The sequence below is a fragment of the Leopardus geoffroyi genome, chromosome D4 (genome assembly GCF_018350155.1).
Source record: "Leopardus geoffroyi isolate Oge1 chromosome D4, O.geoffroyi_Oge1_pat1.0, whole genome shotgun sequence".
In the NCBI taxonomy this organism is placed as follows: Eukaryota; Metazoa; Chordata; class Mammalia; order Carnivora; family Felidae; genus Leopardus; species Leopardus geoffroyi.
In genome coordinates this window covers 61300883-61315686 of record NC_059342.1, presented here as the reverse complement: position 1 = coordinate 61315686, position 14804 = coordinate 61300883, and the positions used below count along the sequence as shown (strand labels likewise).

The 14804-nt window shown below is 46.1% G+C and overlaps 1 protein-coding gene across 1 annotated transcript in view; it reads right to left on the bottom strand.

Moving 5' to 3' along the window:
- Positions 1-1060: 1060 nt before the first annotated feature.
- The window catches only part of GALNT12 (polypeptide N-acetylgalactosaminyltransferase 12), a 37249-nt gene continuing 23505 nt past the window's right edge, over positions 1061-14804 (bottom strand). The window contains exons 5-10 of the mRNA XM_045467860.1: positions 13292-13409; positions 11686-11862; positions 9148-9279; positions 4597-4710; positions 3414-3560; positions 1061-1448 (exon numbers count right to left, since the gene is read on the bottom strand). Of these exons, the coding sequence (XP_045323816.1) occupies positions 1311-1448; positions 3414-3560; positions 4597-4710; positions 9148-9279; positions 11686-11862; positions 13292-13409 (826 nt within the window). The 3' untranslated portion in view covers positions 1061-1310. The remainder of the gene's footprint in view (positions 1449-3413; positions 3561-4596; positions 4711-9147; positions 9280-11685; positions 11863-13291; positions 13410-14804) is intronic.

Sequence of the window (14804 nt, the reverse complement as noted above, 5' to 3'; positions counted from 1 at the left end):
GCTCAGAGAAGGGAGGATGCTTTTAAGACAGCATGAGGGGGTAGGAAATGTATGTTGAAATCAAGTACGCCTGTGTCTTCATTGCTCACATCTGATTGGTTACAAAAACAAAGACCTGCAATGTCCTCATAGTTTCCTTTTAATCATCACACTGATGCCATCAGGTGGACAAGATCTCAGAAGTGGATCTGGACTAGTTCACAGATCAGAATTCCTGACAGAAACAGCAGCAGGAGCTGCTATAGCACGGAACTGAACACGGGGTTCAGGACCAAATCTCATCAATGAACAAATTTGAAAACTGCGTTTCATAGAGCACATTGAATTTCCCTGATGCTAATGTGTGATTAAAACGTGAAATGACATAAATGTCTTTTAAAGTCACAGAGGTAATTACCAAAAGTAGCCAGCCACATCACAGCTGGGCATTGTCGGAAGGCCACGGTGTGCTTCAAGTTTACTGTGGCTCAGCAAGTCACACTGTTCCTTTAAGACTTCAGCTTTGGTGGGGCGCCTGGGTGGTTCAGTAGGTTAAGCATCCAACTTCGGCTCAGGTCATGAGTTCACGGTTTGTGGGTTCGAGCCCCACGTCGGGCTCTGTGCTGACAGCTCAAAGCCTGGAGCCTGTTCAGATTCTGTGTCTCCCTCTCTCTCTGACCCTCCCCCATTCATGCTCTGTCTTTCTCTCTCTCTCTCAAAAATAAATAAACATTAAGAAATTAAAAAAAAAAAGACTTCAGCTTTGGTTTAGTTCTCTTTAGCTAATGTAAACCTTTGCTGGAATTTTGACTATGGTGGCAACACATAAGCAAATAGCATTCTTTATTTCAATAAACCTGGAATATCTCAACAGTGTGAAGGAATCAATACAATGTTCCTCGTGTCCATCTGTCTACACTGAGAAAAACCTAACCCCATGCTTGAGGTGTTATCAGTGTACACAGAGTACATTACATGAGTCTGATTTCCACACATTCGTGGAACCCTCACAAACACCAAAAGAGAAGATTTACCTCTTTGCTAGGGGTTAAGAAAAAGACATGACAGTAGGACATACATCTTGATAGAAAAATATTTAAAGATTTTAATTCTCTGAATGCCACGAGTTAACATTTTATGATCACCCTTCGAAAATAGGGCATTTGGGAGCAATTTTGAAGTTTTCCAAATCAGTACAAAGCTGATTAAATCCAACGTCACATTCACAGATTGCAAAATGACTTCCTTATAAAAACAAGGAAGCCAGGGTTGGGGTGGGTCTGTCACCAGAGTCCGGGGGCCTTGCCACTCCTTCATGGAGCTCCTTGGTATTACATGTGTTCCTTAAAGAACCATTTCTGATGTTCCGAGTTGGTGCAGAGCCGTAGAAATGGTATGAAACTGTCACTGAAGGCCTTCTTCTCAGCCTGAACGCATTTACTGGACTGTACGTGAAATAAAGAACCATCCTACAAGAGAGAATAAGCACTGGCTGTTTACCAGAAATACAAATAATTCCTCAGAAAGTAGCTTTTTCCTTAAAATGTGTTAAGAGCTCGGATGATTTTTTATCATTGTAGAAATATTTACTGAGCACTGTGTTTGCCCCGTACTGAGGCAACTCAGGACTGCCCACGCATAGACAGGGCCAGGAGTGGACAAGCGCGTCAGGCTCGCCAGGGTTCCCGACTCCACCGTCAGGGCGAGTGGTGCCACCTGCTGGCTGCTCTGGGGATCCGTCAGATCCCAAGTCTCCTCCCTACTGCTATTCTTCTCCTTGAGGGAAATTAGGATCAAAGATTCTTTATTAACATCTTCCGCTTCCCTTAGGTCAACTAATTCCATCCCTGGCGATCTCTTTCTCTTAGGTATTTAAATACAGAATCAGGAAACTTGGCTGTAGTCCCAGCTCAGCCAGAGAACAGCTGGGCAAGGGGACAAGTCACCTGAGGACATGGGTTCTATGGGACTGTGCCAATTTCCCCAACCCCAAAAGATCATGGTCCTCTTTAAGGCCTTCCCCTTGTCTTCCTTTTCCCAACTGTTCTGAGTTACCTCAGCGAAACTCTCCCCCATCCTTGAGTCTGTGTTTTCCCTCCACCTCTCTGTTGTAAGCTTTAAGTTCCCTGGGAACTTAATCGTGGCTAGGAAGTGACATACCTGTTCCAGGGAAAGAGAAGCCTTTGGGAATAAAATTATAGGCAGAAGAATCTCAAAAATATTAACTCTGAAAACCCTTAAAAGAGTTCAAATGTTGCCTTCAGAGTACCATGAAAGGAAATAACTAAATAGCATCCCTTTTCCCAACCTTCTAAGGAGACTTTACTTTTCCTTAATTGGTCACTGAAATTTAAGATACAATTTTAATGATGTTTCAAACCAATTTTATGATTTCTAGCTTACATTACTGTGTAAGCCCCTTGAGGGCTTACAGTTAGAAGAAACAAGAGAAGGGGATGGAGGTGGGCGCTGCAGAGAACCACAGACGGGAGCTTGCAGAAGTATCTTCCCTCTTATTTCTGATATCAGACGGATAACACCATGGCGCAGGCTTGTTCAGGTAGCCCGCAAATTTCACTGATAATCATAATATCTTCTACAGGAAAATGTACTCCAACTTTTAATCATGCTTAGAATTAACCCATTTATTAGCAAATTAGACCAATCTTTCCATCCCTGGGGCCAGGCTGGGAACGAAAGCTTCCTATGGAGATAAAAATAAACTCATTTCATCTTTTGAATTATTTTCTTTGGATTTACTCCCTCAAGTGCTTTTTAGTGAGTCAAAAGATTTGACAGATTCACGAGTCCTGTTACAGCTTGTGGCCAAGTGTGGCGGGGCTAGTGCCTAACGGGCCTGAAATAATACCCGGTTCCAAATCAACATCAACTATTCTGATGGAGAGCCAGCTCCATCAGAGAGATGTTTTCTTGGTGATTACCCTGCAGGTAACAACTGATCTCTATAGAGCTTTATGGTTTCCAAGGACTATTTCTGCTGTCCATCTAGTCCACACTAGAGGTAGACAGGCTGCTATTATTGTTCCCATTTTACAGCTGGGAAAAATGAGGCTTAAAGAAATGGAGTAGCTTGCCCCTGGATCTAACCTCACATCCTCACGCTTTGGCTATTCGTTTCACTCATTTTAAGCCCATTTCATCCTTGAGTGTGTTTGCGACAGCTCCTCACTCCGGGACTATGGCTCACGGTCTAAGGAGGCCAGAACGACTAGATAGGAGTCAAAGCACTCCTGATGCTGGATGCCGGGGCCCCCGACCATACTGTTGGGTCCATGGTGAACTCCCTGGTCTCCCCAGATGTGGCCGCATCCTTGAGACCCTCGAGGACTGTGCCAGGGAACACTCTTTACCTCCACTCCCCCTTCTGCAGCCCATGCACCGAGAGCAAGGAGGGCAGCAGACGGCTCACTTACCTCCCGCAAGATGAACTTCTGATTCTCCGGGGCAGTTTCCTGGCAGAGTTGCATGATGAGAATATCCATTCCTGCGTCCACAGCGATGCAGGCCTCTGGCTGGTGAGTGTTATAGCGTATTTCATTCCGGGACGTGTACTCGAAAAACTAAAAATGGAGCAGCCAATCGTGCGTCAGTTACTCTCTGATGTGGAGAGAGGGAAATGGCTGGACGAGAGCCTGGGGTGACTTGGAGCTGGAAGAAACTCAAATCCCACCCACTCATCTCTAGGTGTCTGACACTGCTTAAGGCAGGAAGGCTTTAAAGGTCCAGGTAGCCAACGTTTCCCTCCTCTGAGTCTCCTGCGTCTCCTGCGTCCTCCACGGGCCTGCCCTGGTGGTTTATCTGCCTCCTGGGGCTGGGATCTGTTGCAATTCACAGACCTTCCAGAACTTGCTCCCCTGACCAGCCTGAAGCTCAGCACTTAACCCAGACAGACCTGCCCCGGCCACCAGCAATTGCCCTAAACACTGCTTTACATGGCACTATCCATCAAAACCTAGAATTCTGTTCAAGCATTAATTCTAAGGAAGTCATCGGACACGCAGATCTGTTGCTCCCCACCCCCCCACTTTTGTTTCTGACAAGAGGTTAGTGGCATGGTTACTTTACAATCAAAAACAGGCAGGCAGGGAATCAGTTAACTAAACAGTAATACAGCCACACAAAGGATTATCAAGAGGCCATTAGGAATGACATTCTCAAAGGATGTCTAATAACACGTGAAAAGTATGACGAAGTGGAAAGAATGGAATATAAAACATACAGACATTATGATAATAACTATTTAAAACACATGATCTAAAGGCCTTGCATAAAGGAAGATGAGAAATAACTAAGTCTTAGTTCTAATGGTGGTTGCAGGGTTCTGTCATTCACTTACTGCTTATATTTTTTTGCATTTCCCAAATATTCTGCAAAAGCATATAGTACCCTCATAATGCAAATATATATATATATATATATATATATATATATATATATATATATATATATAAAATATTTAATTTAAAAAAAAAAGAGAGACTTCCCCTCATTTCTCTCTTTAAAGACCCCGCACAAACGGTCCCTTGAACATTCAGGCTCCCACTGTCTGCTTTCCCCTGGCTCAAGAATGTCAAACTATAGAGAAGCAGCACCTACCTGGTTCTGACCCATTCCGTGACAGTGGTAGAGAAGGACCTGGTGTCCCACGATTTGGTTTTCATTGGGAGGGTTATAGTCAAAGCAGTAATCTCTCAGTCCTTTGTTCTGGAGCTAAACAAAACATAAAGGTGGCATTTTGGTCCAGATTTATACACAACAACAGGTTCCACCCAAGGCTCCCACGGTAATGACTCCATTGGAGAGGAGTCATTGGGTCAAGAACTGGACTTACTGGGTAAGAGCTCCTTAGATTTTTAGTTTTGAAAGTGCTTTCCCATTCTATACCATAGGCAAGAATCATAACCCCCAGTTCTAAAGATAAATCTGGGTTGCAGAGAGATTAACTCTTTATGACCTGAAAGCTCTTATCTCTCCATTTCTCCTTGGTGCAGACTTATTGCTGCACTGGTCCGTGCAGAGCTGGGTTGCTGCCTCACACATGTACCAAGGACCCCTGCAAGCAGGATCTGCAAAAGACATCCTGTGTGAGAGGCTCACCATTTTCCAGATGAGAAGTCCACCATTCTAGACTATAGAAACAGCACAATACAGAGCTGATGGCCCAAGGTCACACGAGTGGAGATGCCTGAGTCTTGAATCCAGGAACTCAGACCCCAAGTCCAGTGCTCTCCCCATCCCTCAACGATGTCTAATCTAATGCCATCTCTAAGGTACCTTTTAGATCTAAAACCCTTCGATCATTCCAAGAGAAAAAAATCATGCTCCCACCTCCCTTTTAGTAGCCTCCAGGGAAAGACATATACCTTCCAAATCTCTTTCTGGAGAGTTCAAAGACCCCTCAATGAACTCCTTATGAATCCCTCTCCTGCCCTGGCCCTTGTCCACCCTTGACTAGCCTGTTTCTGAAGATAAGACTCAGTCATATTGAAAGAGGATTCCACAATCCAATCCACTAGCTCACAAAGCACAGACTTCCATGTTTCTGAAGTCCCTTTGCTTGTGAAGAAATCTGGTTAGAATAAGCAGAACACCTCAGATTTGGAAGGGCTCAAATGTCATCTAGCAAATCAGTCCCCACGCTTGACCACCAAAGGACTGTGACCTCAAATGAACTCCCTATGTTCAGAAAGATTTGAAACGGAAAAAACACTAAAAGAGAGGTGGGAACCCTTGAAAATTAAAACTGAGATAAACTAAGCTAGCTGTATCAAGTTGGTGAAACAGAAAAAAGAATGATATTAAATGACTTTAGAACATTCCCCACTGTTTTTGTTTTTTAGAACATTCCATGTTTGATTACATTTCCTTAGTGAACTATATTCTATAAACAAATAGAGCAGCAAAGAAATCCTAAACCTCATTCAGTATCAACTGTCAGTGGTAATAGTGGATTATTATTTTGAAACTATTTTAAATATCTTTTAAGATAAAGCAAATAAGTAATATGGTAATATTTCTGAAACTAAGATTTTCAGTGTAAGAAAAAAGTAATACAAGTATAATATCGAAGAAGAAAAAATCCTGTAAGATTACATTTAAATTTGAGATATCAGTATGAGTTCATGATTTGTTTCTCAAAAATAGGCATTTCCTTTCTCTACCCACTGAAAAACTATAGCACTGTGCACCCCACATGGTATCCACTGGCCATATGTGGCCACTGGGCACTTGAAATGTGACCAAGTCCAAATTGAGATATGCAGTGAGTGTAAAATACACAGCAGGTTTCAAGACAGTATGAGAAAAAGACGTAATGCATCTCGATAAATTTTTACATCAACTACATGTTGAAATGATAATACTGGGGATACATTGAATTATATAAAATATATTATTAACTTCACTTGCTCCTTTTTAAAATATGGTTACTAGGAGCACCTGGGTGGCTCAGTTGGTTGAGCGTCCAACTTCAGCTCAGGTTGTGATCTTGTAGTTTGTGGGTTCAAGCCCCACATTGGGCTCTGTGCTGACAGCTCAGAGCCTGGAGCCTGCTTCAGATCTCCTTCTCTGTCTGTCACTCTCCCACCTGCACTCTCTCTTTCTCTCAAAAATAAACATTAAGGGGCGCCTGGGTGGCGCAGTCGGTTAAGCGTCCGACTTCAGCCAGGTCACGATCTCGCGGTCCGTGAGTCCGAGCCCCGCGTCGGGCTCTGGGCTGATGGCTCAGAGCCTGGAGCCTGTTTCCGATTCTGTGTCTCCCTCTCTCTCTGCCCCTCCCCCGTTCATGCTCTGTCTCTCTCTGTCCCAAAAATAAATAAACGTTGAAAAAAAAAATTAAAAAAAATAATAATAAACATTAAAAAAACTTTTTAAATAATAAATAAATAAACCTTAAAAATAAAGTTAAATATAGTTAAATTTTTAATTACGTATGTGGCTAGCATTATGTTTCTGGTGTAGAGTGTGGTCTAGAGACAGAGACCACAGCTGGCATCCGGATTGTGGGCTCTGAACGCTGCGCCCCACTGAAAGGGTCAGGGGCTCTGGGAGGGATGGCAGCAAATGTAGAAGATGAGCGTGGCCGGGATCAAGGAAGCACTCAAGCTACTACAAGGGGTCAAGATCACAAAAGCCAAAATGAAGAGGTTCTCACTAGCTGAAGATGGGCAACCTGAACTGTTCAAAGAAAAAAACAGAAATCAACAGACGAACTGCAGCACACTGACCATATAAAACCCCACTGGTTTACAGTGATGCTCAAGAAAAGAAAAAGCCAACAAGCAAATGAGCCAACAAACAAACTGGAGGAAACTGAAGTGCCAATTATTACTCTGAAAACAGGCAAATAAAGAGAAGGACTTAAAAATTTGTTATGCCTTTTCTTGTTTTTAATTTTTTAAGTTTATTTTTTTATTTTGATAGAGAGAGAGCGCGCGCAAGCTGGGGAGAGGCAGAGAGAGAGAGAGAGCAGGGGAGGAGCAGAGAGAGAGAGAGAGAAAGAGAGAGAGAGAGAATCCCAAGCAGGCTGCACACAGTCAGCTCAGAGCCTGATGCGGGGCTCAAACTCATAAACTGTGAGATCATGACCGGAGCTGAAATCAAGGGTCAGATGCTTAACTGACCAAGTCACCCACTCATCCCTAAAATCTGTTATGCCTTTTCTGAATGAACTCTAAATTTCACGAATACCAAATGGTCCCAGTTAACAAGGGAACGTTCTTCTTTACAGAAACATCTCAGCTAAAAATGCAGAGGAAATGAAAGGATTAGAAAAAGCACCATTTGACAATGCCACTTGAAGTTTGGGTCTAGGTGATGATTATCAACAGTTACAGAAAACACGAGAGAGGATGCTGACATGGCCCCTGATAGTGGCTGGTCCCGGACAGGCCCCATGGGCCCGCTGATCAATGTCATCGCTAGAAGCAGGATGACCAGAGGTTAGGTGCTCCTGCGATGATGCTGCAGGAGCACAAAACACACCTGTGAAGTGTTCTTGCCATAAAAGGTTGATGATTCCATTCCAATCAGACCTTTGGACCTCACTTCCATTTTAAGAACTATGGGCAAGAGGCACGAGTTAAAAGACACCACAAGGAAACAATTAGGTAATTCCAAGGGTGAGATGTGCTACTGGACAACGGATGCTGTTTTTGCAACAATATTAGCACAAGTGGGGAGGAGGAGGGAAGAGGTCTGCCTTAGATGAAGGAGACGTGGGAGGGAGGGCTAGCAGCCAACCACAACGCGAGACCTTGTCTGGACCCCAGGTGGAACCAGCCAGTTACCCTGAGAGAGGTGTGAAAAAGCAGGGGAATGTGGGTAAGGGCTAGATATTAAAGGGTACCAAGAAATTACTGCTCACTCGACGGGGGTGTGATAATGGTCTGCGGTTAGAAGATACCGTCCATACAGACGTGCACGGGGAAGCGAATGGGAGTGAAATGACAGGATGGCTGGGGTTTGCTTGAGCAAAGAAAAACATGAGAGGATGCAGCAGAGGAGACAGAAAGCAAGAGAGGCAAAATCATCATAATTCTAGAAGCTCGGGAACAGGGTTCATTACATCATTCTCTCTGCTTGAACCTTTTCATAGCAAAGACTGAATTTAATGCATTAACGTCCTGCTTTGTGTTTATCAGACTCCCAGAATGGAACATGGGCACTTCTGATCAACACGACACAGCAGAGGACACCTTCCTAAGTTGGTGTCGTTCCTCCCCAAAGCCAAAGGCACTGGACATTTTAGTTGGCTTCATCCCAGAGACATTTCTTTCAGGTTCTTTGAAATAACCGAAGTGACTCTTCTCCCTCTACTACTGCCTTTATCAATCCCCGAGCTGGGAATTATTAACTGGTCCAGCCATCTGAAGCTTGAAGTAATGTGAAACCGGACATGGAAACACCAGGTGAGCCTCAGTTTCTTTATCTATAAAATGGGAGGCTTATAGTCACCGATTTGGAGATGGCTTCTAGTGCTGACATTCTGGACTTAAGGCCCAGACACGGGGAGAAGGAAAGACAGTGGATTAAAGCAGGGAGGGGAGAAGGGGTGCGGAAGGCTAGCAGTCCCCATGAAGGGGACTTTCTTGGCTAGGATTTATTGGTCAGGGAAGCCCCTGCCCACCAGAGGCCCGCCTCACTCACCATCCCAAAGAAGCCAGGCCTGTCTTCAGGCACGTGCAATTCTGGGTACACATTTTCCAAGAACCACCTGAAGTCCTTACACTGGAGCTTTGCACGGAGCTGCTTCCTCTCTGTCACATCGCCAAAGGGTTCCTGAGGAAACAGCAAAAGCAGTGAGTCCCTGCAGGTCACGTACTTCCTACCAAAGCCTTCTCTCCACGGATGCTTCCCTCCTCTGCAATGTGTACCGAGAACCCACTGTGTGCTGGGTCCTGTACAGGCTCAGGGGGTCAGACCAGCCTCAGACACAGCGACAGCACCTTGGCAGGACAGACCCATCATACAAACAACTGCATTCTCGGGCACTCTCGCTACAAGGAGGTGTGGCCAGGTGCTCTAGGGAAGGACACGAAGCGCCTGGTAATGAAGTCAGGGAGCCGAGTCCTGGGGCTGCATCAGCTCCCTGGACCCGTGCATCTGCACCATCGATGAGTGTGTGATCACAGACCAGTGGACGTCAGTCGAGTACATACACCCTGACGTTCTGAATTACTGCTGATACCTGAAGCGTTCACTTTCAAACACAGGTGAATATTCTCAATGTAACCATGCACATAGACCTTATGTGCTCAACATGCTGAAGTCTGAACATATGCTTATAATGGTAAGTGCCAAGTGCTGCAGTGAAAAATACTTGTGGAAGTTTAGTTTTCTGGACAAAACAAGTGATTAAGAACTTCTAAATAATTGCGGCACCTGGGTGGCTCACGGCATGATCTCGCAGTTCGTGAGTTCAAGCCCCATGTCGGGCTCTGTGCGGACAGCTTAGAGCCTGGAGTCTGCTTCAGTTTCTGTGTCTCCTCTCTCTGCCTCTCCTCTGCTCGCACTCTGTCTCTCTCTCTCTCTTTTTCAAAAATAAATAAACATTAAAAAAAAATTTTTTTTAACTTCTAAGTAATTAAATAAAGTAAGCATCTATTTAGCATAGCCACAAGAGCAGTGCCGAGCACTATTACTGTCCTTGCAATATGATGTTAAAGTAATAAAATTTAACAGGCTAAATATTTAACAAAATGGTAATGTCAGGAAAACGTCTGAGCAAAATTTCAGAGTTTTACTTATTTCCCAGAGGGTCTTCCTTTGATGAGTCATTGTGCCCTCATCTTCAACCAAATATCCCTTTTAACACTCGACCACAGGCATCCAGACAAAAGGTGTACGCGGGGCCCCTCTAATATGTCATTCTTTGGGAAGCCTCAGGAAGAGAGAGCTGTGGGTTCCAGACTGGGTAATGGGAAGGAGCAGATGTTTCCACCCTGCAGCCTTGGGCATGACAGAGGAAGCAATGACCCTGGAGCCCAGAGGCAGAAAGGGGCCAAGGTCAGGGGCAGGTCCACAGGGCTCTGCAGAGCAGGGAGTGGGTTCTATGCACCCCAGGCTCAGTTCTGCCCACATCACCCACGAGGCCTTGGGCAAGCTCTCTGAGCTTCAGTTCTGGCATCTAAAATGAGAATTGGGGTGCCTGGGTGGCTCAGTAGGTTGAGTGTCTGACTCCCTCAGGTCATGATCTTGCAGTTCATGAGTTCGAGCGCCTCATCGGGCTCTGTGCTGACAGCTCAGAGCCTAGAGCCTGCTCCGGATTCTGTGTCTCCCTCTCTCTCTGCCCCTCCCCCGTTCACACACAGTCTCTCAAAATTAAATAAACATAAAAAAAAATAATAATAAATAAATAATGAGAATTTCATAGCTATCCTGAAGGGCTGCTGTGAGGATTCAGAAAAAGAGATTTGCATTTTCATTTTAGTTGATGCTGGTGCAGAGTGGGTACCCTGTCCCGGGGCCTGTAGAGCTGGCCAGTGCAGAGGCAGTGGACCTATTTGCTAAAGCTTATTTGTAACCCTAAAACCACTACCACCACCATCATCTGCAAACACATACAGAGAGGGATAAAAAAATCTGAGTCACCCAACGTGACGCTCCTGGCTGAGATCATGTCTCAGCTCTCACGCTGTAAACAAGTGTCCTGTTCATCGCCCACCTAGTGCCACATTTTGCTGCTTTGTGTTGGTGACCTCACTGTTTAAAAGGCCCCCAAGCGTGGTGCTGAAGGGCTGGCTAGTGTTCCTCGGTGCAAGAAGGCTGTGTTGTGCCTGGCGGAGAAAATACGTGGATTAGGCACGTGCCACGGTGTTGTTGGCCGTGAGTTCAATGCAAACAATCTTTCGACAGAAATATACACAAAACCACGTATTGTATACTGTATGTATTGATCGGTTGGCAAAAATGTCAACCTGCAAGAGGCCTGAAGGAACCTAGCACCGTATTTCTCTGAGAAGCAGCAGCTCAGTAGCCTTGAATCAGTGTTTGCAATGGTGACACAGACCATAATTACTGTAAATGATGAGAATCAACATGAATGTATTATTATAAGTGAGGGGATAAAGTTTTCTTATACTTGTATCTATTTCTGGAACCAGGTCCACTATGGCGGGGAGGCCAGAATCAGCTGCTTTTGCTTGGATGAGGCCAGCTGGGATACAGGTGGGCCGGGGAACTCACCAGGCGGGCATGGGGGTTGCGATGGTAGTAGAGTTCTTTAAATTCATCCATCCACACTTCAGCTGCTCGGACACTGTTGGCCAGAGCCTTACTGCGGGAGTAGGGAGCTTGCTTGGGGAAAACGTGGCCAACGTGAGAGCACGGGTGTGTTTCCAAGGTCCCACCGCACTGCCAGATCTGTGCAGAGAGCAGGAAGGAGGCCGGGTGGGTGAGTGGCAGGGCAGGGGGGGGAGGGGTGGCGCGGAATGGTGAGCTGCTGGTCCACCGTGCCCGCAGCAAGGAGGCCAGGCACACAGACATCATGATGAACACTGCCAGGCCTCACCCTCCATGGGGTAGGAGGCCACCTCCCCAGCACATTCAGGACACAGGATGCAGTCAAAGAGCAAGAACACAGCCCCAAAGACAAGCCGCTGGGAGCAAGATCCCAGAGTCCATGCACTAGAGCTCATGCACGTGACTCACAGGAGCACCCATAACTGACCTCACTGGGAAGCCATTACTCATTATGTAAAACACAGGCTCATTACCTGATCTCCTAGCCACAGAAGATAGGAAAGCAGCGAGTAAGGAGAGAGGTTTGGAAGGAGAAAGGAAGAACTTCTAGAGGCAGAGAGCAGCCTGACACCTAGGGAAGAGGCAGAAAGACCATTAAAAGCACATCCTAAACCTCAACAGGCTGACTTGTCTGAGACCAGCTCATGCTGGGGCACAGGGCCGTGAAGACCCCATGGTTCCCAGGATGTGAGACCAGGGAGAGTATCTGGTACTTATAATGGGGGTATGAGTCCTCAGCGGAGGGCCAATTCTTATTAACTCTAAGCAGGAAACCATATAAAATACTACCAAAATTTAAAATTTTCTATTAAAAACTACAGACATTAACATAAAATGTTGATACTCAAAATGCAGGATTCGGTTAACTGGAAAACCCACTGAAATGCTAGTGGCCTCTCAAAGGGGCATCCGTGGGACACAAGCAGCAGAATCAGGAAATGGGCTTTTCCCAAAAAGCAGATTCCTGGTCCCTACCAAAAATCTATCAAGCCTGACTTTCTGGAGACTGTACCTATAAATGTGTCTTTTTAAACAAGTTCTTTGTTAAACAATTCTTATATGTGGCAAAGTCTGAAGGTCACTGTGCTAAACAGGTTATTTCATAAGTAAATAAGCAAATCAGCAAATCAAGACTCCACAAGATGGGTCTGGGAAGCAGGGGCCTGGGTGTTAGCCCCGTCTCTGCCACTCACTGTGTGGGTGACCTTGAGCCAGTCACTTCCCCTCTCTGGGCCCCAGTCTCTCCCTGCTGTAGTAAGAGAAAAGAACTAGGTGACCTGCAAGGCCTTCCCTGCCCCAAATCTATGAAAAGTACAATTTTTTAAAAGTTCAAACAAGAAGGCAAGCAGGTTTATAGAATGTGCACGCCATTACTATCCTCTTTCAGGATCGTTAGATAAAAACCATCAACATGGAAGAAAAGTCTGCCAGGTTCTCCTGGAAAATCCCATCATTCCCAGAGAGAGAGAGAGAGAGAGAGAGAGAGAGAGAGAGAGAGAGAGAAGGGACCAGTGAAGGATGAGTCCAAAGAGAAGACTGGAATACTTACCCTAAAGGAGAATTCGAGGTTTTCTCCGCCCCAAACTTCCATTCCTGTATCATAAGACCCCAGATATTCAAAATATTTCTTACTCACAGCAAACAGCCCTCCAGCCATTGTTGGGGACCTAGGAGAGTGTGATAACCACAGTGCAGTGTGAGCAGCAGGTGAACTGTCGGGAGCCCTCCAGCCTGCCCAGTCGTCTCTAAGCACACCCTGACTTTACGCTCTGTACCAGGCCTTGCGCTGGGCCGGGAGGCATAGATGTGCCCCACGGTCCCTGCCCTAGGAGGCTCACAAACATCTCACCAGGCAGCACTGTGTGGGCACAGAGGGGAGGGCATGGGGCAGGTGGGCAGGGTTCAGTTTCCCAGAGGAAATGAGGCCTGAAGAGAGGAGTTGGCAGAGAAGAGGAATGGAATGTTTCTCCAAGAAGATACCAGCATGAGCACAGGCCTGAGGGTGAGATAAAACCTTGTACCTCTAGAAGCACAGACAACCCAGAGAGCTGAGGAAAGAGACAGGCTCCCCAAGAGGATGGCTAGCGCTGGGCTGTGGTGGCCTTGGTCACAGGGTCACAGGGCAACACAGATGCCCTTTGGAGCGTAGAAGACCACAGAAGGCAGCTCTCATCTCAAAGCTCCTCCAGGGCCCATTCCTCTCCTGCATGAGTGGCCTCCTTCCAGGACCCCGATGGCCACTTTTGCCTTCTTCTTCACCCAGCCTTGTTTTCTCCCCAGCAGGTTCCTCTGGTTCTAGAAATGGCCCAAGCCTTCTGTCCTACCACAGCAGAAAGCTGAAAGGTCAACACACCAAGACATGCAGATGCCAAGGAATGTATTCAGAGGTAGAGAAACTGTACATCATCAAGGGTCTAACTGTTTAAAAAGGTTAAGGTCTCCCGGCAGTGCTTCTGGGCCTTGACAAAGTATTGGCTTTCCCTGCTTTCCAAGCTCTGGGCCAACGAGAACAGGACAGCAAGATTCCTTGTGGAAGGGAAGGCTCTAGACTACAAAGCACTTCCACGTGTTTCATCCCCAAAATCTAAGGGGTAGGCAAGGTGGATATGCTTGTACCTATTTCACAGGTGAGGAAACTGAGACCCAGGGATATTATAGGAAGGGAAGAGGAGGTGGCCATGACATCCCCGAGCACATGTGTGTGATGGGGAGGAGGGGACCATGGGAGTACATGTCAGCATCCCAGGTTGGATGTATGAACCTGGATAAGACCCTTCCTATTCTGAGCCTTAGTTTACAAATCTGTTCAGTGAAAGTTGAGTAGGATGTCACTCAGGACTCCTACAGAAGCCGGGGTGTCACCACAATCCCTGCCTTCCCCATTCTCATTCAGTCTCTCTCAGTTCGTCCACCACATCATCTCTGGAGTACCCCGTTTCTCTCCATCTTCTCCTGCACCGTCATTCCTGACTCGAAGATTATGATGCCTCCTAAAGATGTCCCTGCCCGCTGCCCCGCCCCCTCCAGGCCCCTTGCCAACATGGCATCTAGCAATCTTTAAA